Raw genomic sequence first — 19,264 nt, 5'->3', positions numbered from 1 at the left:
ACAAATTAATTAACACCGTGCACTCTGCATTATTATCGCCGATGGGTGTAGCACCAAATGCGGGGGGTGGGTGTGTGGGAGGGGTAGGTGTATAGGAGAGGTCCGGGGAAAATGACACACCCCATTTGAAAATTCTCCCAGGACTTATACTGTGTAATTCACTTCGCACCACCATCATTTGCATACAGAATTTTTAACTTAAAAGCCCAGAGAGCTTAAAAGCTTGCTGTCCATTAATTTTTATTAACAGCAACACCCCGCGCGAGTTTTTTTTTAATTTCATTTTGGCGAATACAATGTAGGGCCTCAAGACGTCTCTATACCTGCAAATGTGAAAGAATTAAAAAAGGAAGAAAAAGAAGCGGAAGAAGAAACAGCGAAGAAAGTTAAATTTTGCGAATCGTCGCTGACCCCTTTCTGGGGGATGAATGTGAGACAATTGGCTACTTCTCTCTCCCAATTGGACGGCAGCAACGGTAAAGATTTCCCAAACGGCTTCGAGGAGGCTCTACAGCTTCAGGTAAATGCCACAGTATTATCCAAATGAATATTTTTTGGTCTTCTCGCGGCTAATTCATTCAAATAGCACCATATCTGGATTTTAACATAGCACAGAGTGTTGTGGTTCAGGTGTCTATTGCTAATTAGCTTGAAAAGCTTTTTCTTAATTCTCGTGGTTCGTTTGTTAAAGTTTTAGGGCATTAAAAGCTTTGTAAAGATTAAGTTTCGAAAATCAAATGTTGAAAAGAGAAGTTAGAGATCATAAAAAAGAAACATCAAACGTTAGGACAACGTCAAAAGACTAAAAAGAAATTTCTAACGTTAGAAAAGGGACGTTGAATGTTTAAATAAATGTCTAACCTCCGAAAATAGACGTCAAATGTTTTATTAAATGCCAAACTATTCAAAAGAAAAATAATAAATGTTAGAATAAATGACAGAACACCTGAAGGAACACACAATGCCCCAGAACACAAAAATTGTGATTCCCGCTTCCAGCAAGCATTTTAAATTTATTTTTCTTATTACCATAAAATGTTCGATTCTCATTAAATTTCTTTTACCTTTTTTTGTCCCCTTCTCACTCGCATGGCACCACAAAAGCTACACACAAGAGAATATATACTTGGCTTTTTGGTGAATGATGTATAATTATTACTTATGTGTTATTGAGAAACTAAATAACCGGATTCAATTAAATTTATAGCCGACAAGAGTCTCAATCGAGTTTGTTTCTATATCATTCACCTCGGATTTTTGTGACTCTTCAGTTTCTAATTTTGACCATTTTCATTTAAACCAATACCTGAGCTTTTTCCCCCAATCGTGTGTTCTCACATATTGAAATTTTTTTCGTGTATAAAGAAGCACTTTTTAGTCTATTCTCAAAGCACAAATTTATCCCAAATGTTGTTAGATAAAAGTCAAATTGGTGATTCAGGAGAAAAAAAAGAAAAAACAGAGAAGAAAAAAATCATAATTAAAATTGAAGTGTGATCTGTCTTTTCCATATCAATGATCCTATGGGCCATTCATTATTGTTCAACGAACATCTCTTCCAATGGACAATGGCAAGATGGCTCGAGATCTGAGAGAGTACCAATTCTTTTTTTTTATTTCATTTCATTCAACTTGTCGGTACGATACCCAATCATAATGGAAAAGAGCAGTGAGTGAGGCAAAAATTTACCATTAGTCCGCCAGTTGGGTTCATATCTTTGTATGTTTTATGAGAAGTTTTGAGCAAAGCGCAATGTAACAGAATACTTATGAAGTGGACAAATGAGCCTGAGGTTGAATTTGAGCTTCTACACAACTATTCAATTGTTTACCGAAGCAATTTATTATGGTGAAAAATATTTGATGTTTTCACAGTGAATGCGAGGAGATAATGGGTAAGTTGAAATGCGCTTCAAGTGTTTGTCCACACAGAAGAATCGCAAGATTAATTTGTGGTTCAAAAATTAATCGATTGATGCTCCCCCTTTTTTCTCACTCTCTGATGTACGTACAACAGGCTAATATATATATTTCACTCTATATATTTCTGTATAGAGAGACCCATTCGGTGCGCCATTTTGCAATGAATTTGATGAGATTTGATTTTCACTTCACTTCCTAATTACAAATCTACACTCAGAGAAATATTTCGAGCAAGATTTTTTGTTGAAAAGGAATTGCTGTTAAGTCGTTATAAATTTGAATTTGAATATTGTGTGACAGAAAATCCAAAATTTGACATTTGATAAAAATACCTGTCAGATTTGAATTTTACCCGCCAAAAATAATATTAGATCAACATATAGCATGAGAATAGTCTCATATACAAAATGAATCATCCATAATACGGCCTTTGCTATTTTCTCAAGTGTGTTTGCCAAAATGTTCGGCAATTTTTAAATCCTTCATTTTAGGCAAGAAAAAATCATAAAAAAATAGACAAAGACGTTAATTTACGACGCAAATTGCCCTGAAGTCGAAAAATCATACACAATTTTTGTTTCTCTCAAAGATTGGGTGACTATAAATGTAAATTGAAGAATTAAATGTCTTTTTCATTCAAATGACTCAAGATTCTGCTTTTTGAATAATATGTATACACGGGGGAAATATCATGAGGAGATAACGAGTAAAAAGCCACAATATACATATTTTTGTGAAAGTTTCAAAATTGAATTTTTTTCTCCTCCATCACTTAGAGATGTTTTTGATGCGTGCATTGTGCAATGATCAAATAAATTCTTTTTTTTTTTCTCTTAAATAATCTCAAAATGGAAATGTTAATTTTTTTCCCTAAAAAAGGGAAAAATAAACAATTAAAAAAAAACAAATTGGTTGCATGAGAATAAAATAAAAAAATACTTTAAGGCATAGTGTTCGGGAAAATGCAATCAAGGTAAAGAGTAAATAAAAAAAATATTGCTGAGAGGATTTATTAAAGTAATAAAATTTCCAATTGTCGCGCATATATCACGGAAAAATATATAAAAGGCCACGTAAGACTCTATTTTTTGAGGTGTCCAAATGTAATTTAAATGTAAATTTTTTCGGGTAGGTATATCGCGCGATGTCTTCAATTCCTATATATCTAACTGTGCATTTGAGCGGCTCGTTTTCGTAATTTCTTGTTTTTCGGATCTTACACATAAGTATACGAAATAGACAATTTTTTATTGAGATTATAGCTTTTTTTTTGGTTAAAACGCACAGGAGAGAATTTTTCCATAAATTTCACATACAATAAAAGTAACTATATGTAATCAATTCCTCTCTATACCACACAAAGTGAATTGATTAGCAAGTCTATGGGTTGCCGTGATCTTAAGGAATGTCTTTTCATTTGGATGCTGTATGATGGTGTCTATTTATTTATTTTTTTTCTTTTCGAAATCTTACATACATACACATATATAGCACATCTACAGTCTTATATGAAAATTTACCTCAAAAAAGAAATCCATTTGCATATATTATTTGAAAGATATTGGAATTAAAAGTACGCGTTGTGCCGCTTAGCGTTGCTCTTTGCACATTTTGGTGTTTGATGTCACTTTTAGAGTTTTAAAAATATACATATATCTACCTATATAATATACATCGCTTTTCGTCATCATACCGTTACCACTGAATATTATTTTAATTAGCTTGACTTCAATAGATGACCACGGAATTGGTTAAATTGGCAGAAAAATGTGCTGTGAAAAGCAATTCAATTTGCCGCGCATACATTTATTCTTGAATATCAAATGTGCATAGATCTTTTGGCCTTGCCTTCGCCATCGAAACCATCGAGATTTTATTTTAAATAAAATTAAAAAAAAAAGAATGTTAACACACAATGTTACAACATTGTATACTGCCCGTAGAAGATGCTTAGTGCTTCCGTATGCAAAAAAAAAAAAGAAATGGTTGGAAAGTTGCTGATCCCATCGTGGATTGTTAATTAAATATTACAATTTAGATTGTAGAAATTATCATGCTTGATTGAAAGATAGTGTAAAAATTTTCTAATTATTCTTACAAGAAGAATTTCTTCTCAAACGTGCAAACCATCTGAAAAAAAAAAACATTTTCTTATTCGTGCCCTAAGGATTTAAAATTAACCCATTAAGTACCTTCAAACACAATAAATGACTCATTTAGACATCAATTGAATTTTTTTCTCAATAAGAGCTTTAGTAGAGATTTAATAAAATGATATATCCGATGTGAAGAAAAAAAAAACATTCTTATGGCCATTCCCGGACACCAAGTTCACATTATGAAATGTGAACTAAAAAAAAGGTCGCTGCAGCATTAAAAATAATACGAGATACATTATTATTCTTTTTTTTTCAAAGCATAAACCAAGAGAAGGAAACCCAAATGAAAACAATGCCAGAGCGTGGTGTGATAATCTCACAATTATTTTTAATTTTATTATGACAATAATTTTACATGGGGAGAGAGAAAACCATCTAATTAGCAGATAATTTATATAATGCAATCAACTATTAATATCTTGAACTACATTTAATGATACATAATTTACCTTGAAAATTTCATTTAGGGCATTTTTTTTTCTTCACGTGGGGCTTTTTTTTCGAGAAGGAATTTCATTACATTTTTTTTCTTTACTTTATTGTCTTCTCTGTGCAATCAGCTGTGCGAGGTCGGATTTTTTTCTTTGAAAATTTTTGGCATGAGAGCTTGAAAAAAAAATGTTATGCAGTGCCAAAGTTACTTCTTCTTCTTCTTTACATTCTGCACAAATGAGATTTTATTTACATCTTTTTGGGTGATTTTTGCCGGAAACTGCCAATGTGAAATATAAGACTTTTAGTTTAGGAGGCAACATCACACACCACAAAAAAAAAACGAAATGACAAATCCAAAATTGAAGAGGCGAGAAGAAATAGAAGAATCATGGCTAAAATGTATGCCCATCATCCTAAATAAACACAAAAGAGAAAAGTTATATGTAATTGTGTCCTCCTGCGCTATATAAGTTCCCTCCTAAAACAGCCTTGCAATTTTATCTCCACGCAGCAACACACATATCGTCAAGCAAATACATATAATCTAAAACCGAAGCTGGAGAAAAAACAATCCCCCCCGGCAATGGATTTCAATTGATCTAAAATGTAATACGAATGTGAATTAACATAAAAATCACCAGCTAAAATGTTATTTGAGAATTAAAAAGGAACTGTTTTTAATGAGAGCACACACAAAAATGCTAAACTGGTTGGCGCGCGAGATGGTTTAATTGACAGTAAGCTCTTCACTTTGGAAACGGTCCCATGGAAAAGTTGTTGCGTTATATGTATATTTTCTTGGTACTTGAATGTAAGAAAAAAATTGTACAAGTAGATTTTTTTTGTACCAATACGCCAAAAATTCAATCTTGTATCTCATGTCTCCAAATGAGCAATTTATTTGTGTTGATTTTAACAGGTGAGATGAAAAAAAAATCTCATTCATCTGAGCACGAATAAATTAATCAGATTTAACAGTTCTTCCAAATCTGATTGACGATGATGATTTTTTAGTGCGCGAGAATTGCTCTTAATTGTTTTTTTCTTCATTTATTTTCTTTTAAATTAATATTCAGCAGAAAGTTTGAGGAAAAAAATTGCAAAGCTTTCGATGGAAAAGCTCACTGTAATGGCCGTTACATACATATATTTCCAATTTCATCGTATGTACGTTCAATTGCATTCCATTTTGCAATTTTTACGGTTCATGGCAACATATAACATGGCAGAGTGATCCCTTTTAGTTATTTTTCTTGTGTGAAATTGAGCATTTTGGCAACATAATCTGAACTGATGTCGGTGCTTGTCTTTCTTGAAATTTGATCAGGTGACGCTCAGTGTCCGTACATCTCTATTTTGCTGTCATTTGCAATAAACATTTTCCGTTTTCTTTTAGCATTTTTGCAAAGAGAGATACATTATACGAGAGAGAGAAAAAAAATCACCCAACACATTTTATGAAATGTGTTAACATATCTGATGGAATAAACACAACATATAAGGAGGTGTTGGGGGCATAGAGAAGAATTATACTTTCACTGCCAAAGCACGTCAAATGGATTGATTTCTTGTGTGAGAATTGATGGTCAAGAATCTCCAGGAGGGGCTTAGGAAGTACCCACAGAGAAAAAAAACCTGAACACATCACGACTATAATTGATTGTTTCCTACACACAATTTAACTGTTAACCCGCTGATAATCCCACTATTTAGCGCATTTGTCCAATGATTCAACATTACCATTGCTTCAACATACGCGATAATCATCATTTCGGAACTTTTTTTTCTCTATATTATCAAAGTGCATTTCACCTGAATTGAAAGACAGAAAATACATTTAGAAAAAAGAACATATAACTGACCCTCGCTATATATCCTATTACCTGGAATGTGTTTGATTTAAATATAGCGATCCACCTAAACAAAAACACTTCTTGCATGACCTATCAACCCAACAACAAAAGCTGATTATTTACATCTCGCCTTTTCTCGCTCTCTGGGGGCTTTTGTGCTTTTTTTTGCCCACACCACACCTGACAAACTTGCCATGTGGAATCGCGTGTATCAGAATAACAACAATTTACTTGTCATATATACGGATAAATTCACATTTCGATGAATTACCAAATCTAAATCATTCGTCTCTTATTTTTATAACACATTCTTTAATTATAATTTTTTTGTACTCACTGCAAGTTTGCAGGGAGATTTTCTCGAAATAAAAACTAATTTTTAGAAGCCAGCCAAAAGAGATGAAGCGAAGAAGAAAAATAAAAAAAAACAAGATCCAAGAGATTGCCGAAAAGTCATGTCCATCACATTTCATATTGAAATATCTGGCACACGAAACATGAAATTATTCATAATACTCTTTGTCTATAAGCTTAATATTATATATTGTAACCATGTCCAAGTGCGCAAATTGAGGTGATATGTTGATAGATATTTATGGACTTCTTCGAGCTTCAATTGCTTTGCTAGATGCTTTTGGTTGCTACTTTGCGGGTGAAGATGGTGGAAAAAAGCACGGCACTGAGCAAATTGGATAAATCATTTCTCGCTCATACTAATAGGATTTTGCATGGAAGTCATTTTAAATATTAATTTCGTTTACTAAAAAAAAGATAAAAATTAAAGAAGACTCAAGAACAGTTGAAGGATAAGAATTTAAAGGAAAATGAAAAGGAGCACAATATTTCCCTTTTTTTATTAAATTCTTGTTAGAATGCGAAAATTCTATCAATTTCTTCTCAGTGCTAATTGATTAAGCATTAAAAATAAACTCCTGAATATATTGTTCAATTGCAGGAGCATTTAGGCCAGGTTTTACACCCCTTAATTGATGTTCTCTTCTCATTCCTCTCTACGGAATTAGAGGAGTGCTCTATAGCAAACTATTCTCGAGTGTAATTGAATTTAATGTATATTTGTCGTTTTGTTTCTCCTTCTCTTCACGATGATGCCCAAGTACTTTGATGTTTGAATTGGTAAAAAAGGCAACACTTGCAGATAAAATCAATTAAATGTGGAATATCTCTCGAGAGAGTTTGGAATGGAGTTTAGTGATGAAGAGAAAAAAAATGCTTTAACTTTAATTACATACGTAAAGCTATTTCTCATACGAAATGTACATTAGGAATGGGAATCATACAATGTTCGATTTTGAGATGGTGCGTCTGACTATATAATCTTCGAAACATTTTATTGGCGGTGAAAAAAGCACATTGCTCTTTCTTCTCGCATCTCTGCAAAATTCTATACACTTTGCATGGGTTTAGGTGCTCTCTCTGCCTCTCTCTCTATCTATCTGAGGGTTTGAGTGCGAGAATTATGTGTATGGAGGCATCTAAAATAAACCTAATATTATTTATAAGAGTATCTTTATTCTTACTTTTGCCATATATATACATTTTCCTTTCTCGTGAAAGACAACACACATAAGATGGACCGCAACGGCCACAAATTAGTGTTTCGATCGAGCAATAAAACATTACGGTACTTCCGTATGAGCCTCGCAATCAATTGGTGGTCTTATTGATTGGGTAATATAATAAATTTGGTTATATTACATGAATAGAATGAATTAATGGAATTGTGAGGAGCACAAGAGGCGCACACACATCTTCGTCTCACTAAAATTTCTTTATACATAAAATGCCTTCAATGCTCGAATAATAAAAAAAAAGCCAACATTGTATAGAAACATCTCATGCACTTTTAACCTGGCGATTTGTGTGAAGCAGAAGCTGTTTGGGGTCAACGCGAGAAATTGCTCAATTAAATTATCACATCGATAAATCATTCGCTAAATAATTTGCCACTTTTCAATTAATAATTTCCCGGCAATGTTCATACGGTTTTTTTTAAATTTAATTTTTACACCGCGGTATGCAGGAAATCCCTGCCGATTTATCATCTCTATATGCCTCTCGATATGATTTAATAGTTTACAGCGAATTAGAAGAGGAATTTAAGAAGCTTTAGAATCTTTAGATCCATTGTTTGGCTATTAAAAAAATAAAGGGAAACGTCGCTGGATTCATTGATTACTTTTAGATTTAATTGAAGTTTATCTGACGTTTATTTTCAAATGTTTAACGAGTTTTTCCAAACGTTTGACATTTAATTTCTAAATTTTTTTGACGTTCCCTCACTGAAAATTGTTATTTCTCCCAAATGTTTGACTTTTATAACGTCTAACGTTTGACATTCCAATTCTAATATTTGAATTTAACTTCAACGTTTTACATTTCTCTGTCTGCTGAAATTATTTGTTTTTGATCTCTAAAGAAAAATTTATTTAGATTGATTTAGAAAGTTCATTAGAAGTCTTTAACACTTGGAGGACTCGAATTTCTAACCTCAAACTTTGAGCTTAATTTTCTATTATAAAGAAAACGTTTTTCCGGATTTTCTTTTGACGAACTTGTTGTATTTGAATCCGCCTACACATAGATGTAAAAATTATCAAGATAAGGTGGATAGATTTTAATCTATGGCGGTTTAAAAAAGTCGAATTGGCAGTGATTACCAGTAAAGTCCTCCAAGTGTTAAATAAAACCGAAAGTTTATCCTTGGTCTACGCCACTGAGGGAGCCCCACTCTCCCCTATCAAATGTTCATATTCACATCAATAAAAAAAAATTCTGGCTTTTTTGGATTCTTAAGCCAAACAAAAGGGGGTCATTTATGGTGTATTTCTCCAAAACAAGATTCCTCCTTCTTGTCAAATTGAAGATTTTTTTTCTCTTTTCTGATGGTTCAATAAACCCGATGCGCGGGTAAAGTATAATTTACATTTTATTCCTATAAATTCGATATAAAAATTGAGATTTCCATAAAGCCGCGTATAGTCAAACACTTGGCTATTTCTTTCTCGCATTTCTCCAAAAAGAAAAAGAAAGAAAAAAAACGAGAGATGGCTGATGGAGAAAAATTGTCTGCGTATACACCCTAATACCTTAATGGACATTATAAGTCTTATCGAAATTGCTGGGTATTGGTCAAGATCATTTCAACAACAACAAAAAAAAGTTGACTTTCTTCTTCATCTCCTTGAAATTTCTTGTATTCAATACACTGTGAGATTTTTTTTTTCTCATGTGGTTTGGTCCAACAGGTATAAAATGTTCCGTGAAGGGATCCTTGTGCATCTTCGCCCTTTTCATCGCGCTATTCCCGTATAATTTATTTTTCTTCTACTTCTCCTTTTTTCTTCATGCCCAAAAACACAACAAGAAAAAAATTCTACTTCTTAAGACACATACGAGAGTGCTTTTTCGATAAGACAGGTACATGCAGAGTGTACAAAATATTTTTCTCCCTCTCAGTGATTTTTTGAGATGAACATGAAATTCCATTAGATGTTTTTACCTGAATTGCTGCATCGTCCTTTTCTTCTTCTCCTCCTCAATTTATCGTCCCACATACATATGCGAGTCAATGTGAGGGAGGCAAACCGTGGTGGTGGATGGACAAAAAGTCATGATTTTTCTTCATGTTTAAATGAACATTTTATCTTTCGTAGAGCCCACAATGGATGTGTTCCTAAACATAAAACACCAAACGTGATATTCTAGCAAATAACCTACTTAAGTTTGTTCACTGTATCGCCCATTAAGTTGCAATGCATTGAAATTACATATAATGCTTTATACAGAGACGAATAGAGGGTGGGAAGGACAATAAATCCTTGTACATGCAGCCATGTAGAGCACGAGGTACTGAATTTTTATTGAAAAAAGGTGCTTCAAAAGTGCAGAATTTTAGTGAGAACTCAAACAAAAAATGCCCTCAATCTTCTATTATAGATTTCCAATGAGATTTTCTCTCTTCCTCTATAAATTGCTCCAAGAATGGTGGTGTATTTTTGAGCATACACGCAGCTCATTTGCACCCAAAAAAGAACGTCTCAATAAGTGACACATTTTTCTCATCTTCGGTGCTTTCGTCTATACAGATTTTATAACATAACTTCTTGTGATATTCGATATCTTCGGTATTTTAACTACACACCAACAACTTGAGTGCTCTCGGTACTTGCTTCTCCAGAAAGAGATACAAGCAAGCATATTTTTACTCCCAAATGAGCAACATGTGTTCATAAAAATATATATATTAGAGGAACCATTAAAATTATGATCCATACCGGATGGCATAAGGATTAATTATTTTTTCTTTTATTTGAAAGTAAAAAAAAATCAATTGTAACCGAAAGGTGACTTCACAAAATTAATCAAAGCTCATGAAGAAGTTAAGGCTTTGTCTCCTGCAAGGATTTGCAGAGAACAACATAAAATGCCACATTAATGGACAAAGGGGGGAAAAAGTGATTTCTCACAGATTGTTCAAACATCCTCTTTTCATCGTCAACAGTGCAATCGTGGATTGAAGTTATCCTCACGTACACCTCCCCTATATAGGTATACTACATCCTATTCTATATATATACCTGTGGTGGCTACAAAATGATGTGGGATTTTTTTATAGCAAAAATTTCTCAGTTGTGTATTCTCAACGCATTTATTTTTGAATGATTTTTCTACCTGAAAGTCATTTGCTCATTTTTGCCGCATCGAGATTATGTATTTTTCTCCCTCACTACCTCCTGGATAGCATCAATAAATATAATTTCGACCAATGTGTATTTATTTTACTAAGAAAATAACTCCATATCCGAATAACTTATAAAATTTTTTTTTTTCCACCGTACCAGCAAGTCCCTCTGCAATAGTGTCTTCACATATACCTCTTAGAATTCCATCGTTATTTCATATATTTTTTTTTTCAACCACCGATTTATTATTTTATGGGAGTATCTTTTTTTCTCCCCTTCCTACCCTCACCAATGTCTTGTTTCTTGAAGACGATGTACTATCCAAAAAAAAGAAAAAAATCTAGTCCATGAAACATACCTGGAGGATGGAATCATTAAAACATTTCACAGATATTGCTGCATTGTGCGGTGAGATTTGTAATTGAGCCCCACTTGTTTCCAAAATATGATTTAAAAAGGCATAAAATACACTAATTGTAGTCATCGCATTGTCTAACACAAAAACTAGAAAAAGTCGTAAAGATTTTTTGATGCTCCCCCCGCGCCACGCCTTTCGCCTAGGTAATTTTTTCACCATGAACAATTTACCAACTCTCTTCATTGTTTTCCGTACACCTTCCCGGAAAAGTGTGGTACGCGGAATTCCAAGGTTTGAAATATTCATTTCAGTACAGACTCTTTTAATTAACTGAAAAAAAGAGGCTATAGCATTAAATGCCCATGTACACCCGAAAGCAAATGAATTATGTGCGATTGTTAGTACGTATATTTAACAAAGAGAGCCAAAAATAATCATGTTTGTATGATAATAATTCAACAATTCTCCAAAAAAAAAAAAATAATGCTGCAATAAAAACCCACACACATCTTTCTGTGAGTGACCCACCATTTGGGATTTCTTTCATTTTCCATCTACTGTCGCGCGTTCTCATATTTTTTTTTAACTCAACTGTTGTTGAAGGAGTGGGTGATTGTCGAAATGTGAGTCTCTTTTTTTCCCTTCAATGTCCCCGCAATTTATATATACCCACCAAGATCACCCATTATAATTACTAATTGCCAAAATTAGAAATTAAACTACCGTCTCAAATACGCATAAAATAAATATAAAAATATTACGCCATTCGTCGTTTTTCTGCCTCCATAACCTCCACGATGTAACCAAAGTTCATTAAAAATTATATTAAATTCAATAGAATTAAATGTAAATTGCATTTGCATACTGCAACGAAATTCTCTCAATTGCAAAATTTGCTTAATGCCACAAAAAAAGATTTATCTATTTTGCATTTTGGAGCAGCAATTCCGCGACTGCTAGCTAAAATGAGCTTGATTAATTTAATTAGTGGGATAATTTTGAAAGCAACACTCTGCTAAAGATTAGATCTTTTAATTAAATTGCTATATATACGAAATACATACTAAATTATATATACAGAGGTAGGAGAAATAATAGAACACTGTTTATCATTTTGTTAGTAAACAAAAAAAAGTTCTTTAGATTTTTTTTTAAAAATGTTTTTTCCACAAATATTTCCTTCTTATCGTTTTTTTAATATTCTTTTTCAAGAAAAAGCGTTAGAGATTAAATGTCAAATGTTAGAATTGCACCAAAAGAATCTTAATCTACTTTGTAGTTCTGTCTTTAATAAACGAAAGATTAAGAAAATGTATTATCAATATATTTTAAGCTAAAACATTTATGTTCTAAGAACGTGACCATAGAGATATTATTTTCAGCACACATCTGTATACTCTCTTGTATGTATGTGTGATCATTACAAGAATATCCTCACTAACAGCATCCCTCTACAAGATGTGAGCAATTTTTCTGGTCATTTGCACAATGATTTCGGTTAGAGCGGAGCCCTTAATTTTCCATAAAACTCCAAAATCGCATTTAAGTATGTGAAGCATGAAGAAATCATTTTGAAAAAAATATTCGTCAATTTCACTTTCAAATTCATCCTTCAACCCAATGCGAGGAGGAAGAAAAAATCTTGAAATAACATTTGTGTGTATGTATGTGCCCACCATCCTGCTCTTCTAACATGTGGCCCATTCTTTGGGTCCTTTGTGTTTCGGGGTACCTCTCTGTGAGAGATATTTATCCGAAAATCGCATTTTACGATGAAGATTGCAGCACACACAAAAAAATATTACTTTTCTGTACAATATAGCTTTAAGGGTAGAGCCATTGAAGGCGTCGCAAGTCTTTCGGTGGGGTGAAAAAGAAACACCTTCAATAAATACCTGTCTCTCAGTGAGATGAAGCATAAAACGATCACTTGAAGACATCACTCTGGAAGAATCATCTTGTGTGCATGATTCACAGGCTGTGGGGAATTCAATTGCTCGCTTTGAGTACCTTTTTCTTTGCCAATGATAAGACGAAGATGACTAATTTTGCACAGGAAGATCAATTGATCGATTCCTCATCACTGATTTCTTCCATTTCTCATCGTATTTGAAATAAAAAAAATGATGAAAAAGAAGAAATAAATATCATATAAAACGGCGAATTGGTCATATAATCGCATTTGGTTTAATGGTGAAATTTCTCTCTTATGTCTTTTCAGGAATCTTCACCGACTCTCACGTTAATCTCATCAAAAGTAAGTATAATGTCTCCCCACCCTTTCTCAAAAAAAGACACCATATAGCAAAAGACATTTGAAAAAATAGTAAAAATAGCTATTTTACGAGTAGATGTATAAACATCAATATTAATTATTTTTGGGGAAATATTTTACATAAAATACTGTGTGCGCATGTATCTTTTTATAAAATCTTTACATATAAATTTTTTCGTTTGGAGGACGCTGAAGAAGAGACATATTTTTTTTTACACTTGTTTCTCCTTTTTACCCAACAAGTTTTTCAACTAAATATGCACAAATACATCGATAGAGAAATTTCGTTATTTATTTTACTATATTATATATAGATACATATAAGCTCTCTGCCGCCTTTTTCTCGCATTTAATTGGACCAAAAAGCAGTAGTTGGGATTTTTGTTGAAATGCTCTATGTTTGTATTCGAACTGATACACAGTTGTGGACAAAATTTATCAACAACAAGAGGTGAACCACGCACGTTTCCTTGTCGACACTATTTTCGACAACTTTACAGAAAAAAAATCTTAATATTCTGTCAATAAATATCTTTAATATGTATTAAAGATAAATTCGTAATAAAGTTTTAATCTCGATAGCAATGTGCGATTTATTTACACGATTTTGCGATTTTATGAACGTTTTTTGCAATTTTTGCAATTTTGCAATTTTCGCCGAACATTTTTTAAAATTTTCAATGATACAAGAACTCTCAAAAGAAAATATCTTTCACATAAGAACCGCTAAGATTTATTTAGAAATCTTTTTTTTATTTACTTCCTTTTGCAACTTTCTCAAAGATAAATAAATAAAAATAAACTCAAAGCGCGATATTGGTTTTTTTATGTGCAATTTCTGCTAAAGAAAATTGATATCTTTAATAGTTTACGCATTTGATGACCCATAAAAGTGCGTAATGAAGCGGAAAATGTAAAAATTGACCCACCACCATTATAGACTTTTTGATATTTTTTTTGAATCACGCACAGTATGAGAAAAATAACGAAATGCTGAATATTTAATTTTTTCCGTGGTAACAAAATTGTCTCTTTGTCGTGATGGCAATTAAATGAATCAAGTGCAAATAAATTTTCGATAGCAAATGTATCGGATTTCATTAAGCCACCATCACTGATATACGCGAGAATGGTAATTAAGTAGATGAAGAAAAGAAAAGAAAAAAAAACACATTAAATACGTTGCTATTAATTGGAAGATATTCTCTCTTTTGCTTTATAATGTTTAATAGAAAATTCTCCAAAGGAGCATACACGGAGAAACTAAAGAGCCTCAAAGTATTACCATTTAGGTAAAATTTTGTGTGATTTCAACATTTATTTTTTTTTGGGAGAATTAATACAAAAAGACGAAGGAATATTTAAACGAAGAAGTAATCCAACAAGTATGGTGATTGTAAATTTTTGGTTTTTTGGACAGCGTGGAGTGAGAGAGAGCGAGAAAATAATCAATAAGATGTCCCATAAATTGTATGAAGAAATAGTATTTTTTACGATCATTGTTTAGATAGATTGTGTTGATGAGGTTTATTCTCTTCGCGCACCAAAAAGATGTTCATTGGATATTCGGTTTAAGGAGGTAAAATTAAGCAAAACAGGTTTCAAAATGTACGACAAAATTTTTCGTTAAAGACGCGACAAAAATCCTCATTCAACCAACCAAAATTATTCTACTCGTTACCTTGAGATTTATTGTGGCAGTTGAAATTCCAATCAAATCCATACCCATACCTTCTTTACACCCAAAAACTCCCGTGTAATAAAGCCGCAATGAGAGGATCTTTCTCACACACCACGCAGCTTCTTATAACCCCCTCATACAACACAAATTCCTCACTCATTGCCTCGTCTCACGTTTTTTTTTTGTATCATTTTGCGGGGTGGCGAATAAGTGCGAGATCTTATTGCGATTATTTCCCACCGAAATTCGTCACTATATACATACAAATTCTGATTAATCCTTCAAATATTCCACACAAGTATTTCCGGTGGTTTGTCTGCATTCTCTTGTGCCTCTATATAATTGCAATTTAAAAAAAAAATTGATGGGAATTGTGTAGAAGGGCCTTTTTGTACTCTCAGTCAGATGCCCATCCGATGATGCACTTTTCGGTTGCAACTTCATGAGAAAAATTCTAAAAAAAAAGTTCTAGAGAGGCGGTTCAAAAGTTTATGGCCTATATAAGGAGAAGATAGCCAAAATATTCTATTGGGTGCTTAAAGCTCAAAAATATAAATTCTTTTCAGAATATTTTTTTAGCTTAATCAGAAGTGAGTAGATTTATGAAGCTTACTGTCCCTGGTTCAATACACAGCTTTGTCAGATTTTTTTTCTCTTCTATTAAACATCAAATATAATTTACTTTTTCAAAGAACTGATTCTTTTAACAAAACAAAAATTATAATTTAAAAATCATTGTACCTTTCAACACAACAGCAACGCTATGAATAATTTTTGTTCTTAGAATAAATTCTTATAGAATAAAAACTTGTAGGTATTTGTTCTTGCAACAGTTGTGAGTTCTCAAAAATAAAATTACTCATGTACTTTTTCAATCAAGATGTGATTGAACCGAAAACTTTCAAACCCCCCTCCTCCCCTTCAAACGTATATCTCATGATATTTGTGTTGTGTAATTTACTGCGAAGCAACAAACATCGTTTCCATTTACAAAGTTACGGAGGCAACATGTAAAGAAAAAAAATATGAGAGAAGTGTTCTAAGTGAGGCAACGCATAGCGATTAATCTAATTTTACTTCGGCGGGAAAATCTTATTGTGTGGGTGGGATGTATTTAAAATTGAAGAAAATTCACTGCTGCTCGACAAGTTACATTTTTTCCCATTTCCATCATCTCTTTCTCCCTCTCTCTCTCGTTCCGTAAAAACCATTAAGCACGGTGACATCGTGCGCACGGAAAATTGCTATATTCACTACGCGCACAAGCCATTCTCGCACGCGGTAAATACCAAAAAAAAAAGCCGCGGTTGGTTAGTTTCGTCACATAAATTATTAAATTATGATTATATACAAATTAATGGCTTTAAAATCCACAATCACTATGATTATTCATTGGCTAACTGGAAATTTTTGTATGGAAAAATAAAAATTTTTATATTTTAAATGTCAATTCGGTTGTGCTTTATTGAATAAAAAAAAATCATTCGCCAATGCTTTTGTATACCTACATATAAAATGTAAAAGTCTTTTTATCAAAAATTACATCACATTAATAAGTTAATGCTGGGTGAGAACGTGAAGTGAATATCTTATTGGTGCAAAACTCGAAAAAGCAACATCTTTTGTGCGCCAAAATTCTTCCTAAAAACTCTATTTACGCGATTGGAGGTAAAATCACGGGGCGTATTGATTGGTCGCGCGGAGAATCTCTCTTATATATAAATGGTTTATTAGAGAAAAAAAATAACTATTAAATATTCAAGACATTTGACCATACTACTCGTGCTATAAATTAAAATTTACCGGGGCAGATGTATAATATGAATATTATTGCTTATAGTTTTGTATTCAGTGTTAAGAGAAAAAAGCTTCAGAAAAAAAATCTATACGACTTTTTGATTCGTTACCTTGATATATTCCTCTGATTTTTTTTCATCATCTTCTTCTCATCTCCTCACAGGTAATTATGAAGAATGTCTTCCAATAACTAATCTTTTCCACACATTATATTGAGAACACAGAGAGATGATTTTTTTCTGTCTTATTCACCACACAACTTTGCCATATTCGTGCTTTATGAGTAATATGTTGTAAAGTCGCGCTGAAACGTCTCAATGGTCATTTTGCGCCGGGAGATGAAAGCTCAAGATGATGGGCAGCTCTATTTACACCAATTAGTACGTAAACACGGCGCGTTCAAACAACAAAGACTATACATGTTGTCTTGACAGAGAAAATTCAGGGAGTTTGTTGGATCAACACCGTCTTATTTGTGCTTATCAAGCAATTAACAATGACTATGGCAATATTTGTGGATTTTTGTTATGGAAATTTTACCGCAACATCGCTGGAATTTACAAAAGTAGCGCATTTCTTACTCTTTCCATTGCAAGATTAGTTCTTTGATAAAGTTATTTCTTTTAATTTTTTATTAACTTTAACATTCTGGTTAATTTCTGGTTTATTTACTTTGAAGTTAAAAATAAGACGTCAGTAAACAAGTTATGCCAAAAAGCATAAAAGTAGAATCTTTAATTTACATGTACATGTATGTACCTTTGGAAACTTTCTTAGATTTATAGAAATCTTAAGAATTCTTTAAGATCGTTTTTAAATAAAATTTTAGCGGAATAAAATATAATCTAATAAAAGTTCTAAGTCTCAATTTTTCAAGGCAGACCTAACTTTTCAATGCTAAGCCACAATTTCTTTTTATGCATATGTACGTTTTCAAGCTAAGTCTCAGATTTAAAATCTAGCCCTGAATTCTTTAAGCTAGGTCTCTGTATTTTAAGCAGACTTAAGTTTTCCATAATAGGAATCAGATTTATAAGAAAGATTTAAGTTTGTAGGCTGAGATTGAGTTTTTTTTCTTGACCTTAATTTCTTTTTAAAGGTAAACTTTAGTTTTTTAAGCTAGGCTCCAGTTTTTTTAAGGTAGGTCTCAGTTCTTTTTTAAGACCCACCTAAATTTTTATGAGCTTGGCCTCAGTTTTGAAAACTAAACATCAATTTTTTTTAATTAGCCTGAAGTTTTCTAGACAAGTCTGAATGTTAGGCTTAAGAGGTTTCAAGGCTTAGACTAAATATGTGCCAAAATGTATCTTTGAATGATTTTCAACCATTACGATTTGTAAAAACGACCAAATGCATTTTTGATCATTTTCAAGGATTGAAACTCAGAAAAAACCATCAAAAATTTTCGTAGGTCCCGGAGATATTTTACAAGGAGTACCAACCCCTCCACGTAGGGATAAATGGCAAGGTGTTATGTTGTATCCTGTATTAACTTTAAAACTTTTAAGTCTAACATTAAAAAACTTAATTCCAGCATTAAAAAAAATTAAAGATTACTTTAAAAGTTTAATTGTAAGTCAGATTTAATCATCAAACTAATTCGGGCTGCATTTGCAGCTATAAATCCTTAACAAAAAAAACAGAACTTAATTCCTAGGAAGAAAAACTCTTTGAAGAAAAAAAAATGCTCAAAGAACTACAAAAAACTATCGAAAATTGCCAAAATTCGTTGAATCTAAAAATGTTAGAGAGCCACATTAATAAGAAGGAGAACCCAATAAAATAATGATTTTTGCAGTATGAGGTGGAGAGGCAAAAAAGCAAGGAGTGTGTGGCATTTCCAAGAATTGCGGTCGCGAATTTGAAATTCACTCGAATGTATCACACACACATTTGCTCGAGGGGTAGAATCGCGGGGCCCAGACAATGGCGAATATGTGCCTCAAGATGCGCATTTTGCACAAGAATTATATCGCGCAAGATGTTCTAGACACATTAGGCAATATACTACATTATATAGGATGGTAATTAGTAGTTTCCTCTGTCTCTCTCAGTGCTGGGGCGAATGAGTCAAGCTCTT

At 32.7% G+C, this 19,264-nt stretch overlaps 2 protein-coding genes across 7 annotated transcripts in view; both read left to right on the top strand.

The window, feature by feature from the left end:
- The window catches only part of LOC129788401 (N-acetylgalactosaminyltransferase 7), a 783,634-nt gene that overhangs the window by 68,074 nt on the left and 696,296 nt on the right, over positions 1 to 19,264 (top strand). The window lies entirely within an intron of this gene.
- The window catches only part of LOC129788399 (voltage-dependent L-type calcium channel subunit beta-2), a 66,096-nt gene that overhangs the window by 552 nt on the left and 46,280 nt on the right, over positions 1 to 19,264 (top strand). For all 6 annotated transcript variants that reach the window (XR_008750361.1, XM_055824434.1, XM_055824433.1 and 3 more), the window contains exons 2-3: positions 303 to 520; positions 13,653 to 13,688. Coding sequence is in view for 5 of the 6 variants with exons in the window: in XM_055824434.1 (XP_055680409.1) it covers positions 425 to 520; positions 13,653 to 13,688 (132 nt within the window). In the remaining variant the exon portion in view is untranslated. The remainder of the gene's footprint in view (positions 1 to 302; positions 521 to 13,652; positions 13,689 to 19,264) is intronic.

Source organism: Lutzomyia longipalpis, chromosome 2 (genome assembly GCF_024334085.1).
Source record: "Lutzomyia longipalpis isolate SR_M1_2022 chromosome 2, ASM2433408v1".
In the NCBI taxonomy this organism is placed as follows: domain Eukaryota; kingdom Metazoa; phylum Arthropoda; class Insecta; order Diptera; family Psychodidae; genus Lutzomyia; species Lutzomyia longipalpis.
Note: the sequence above shows the minus strand (reverse complement) of the source record. Positions and strands in the feature narration are given on the sequence as shown.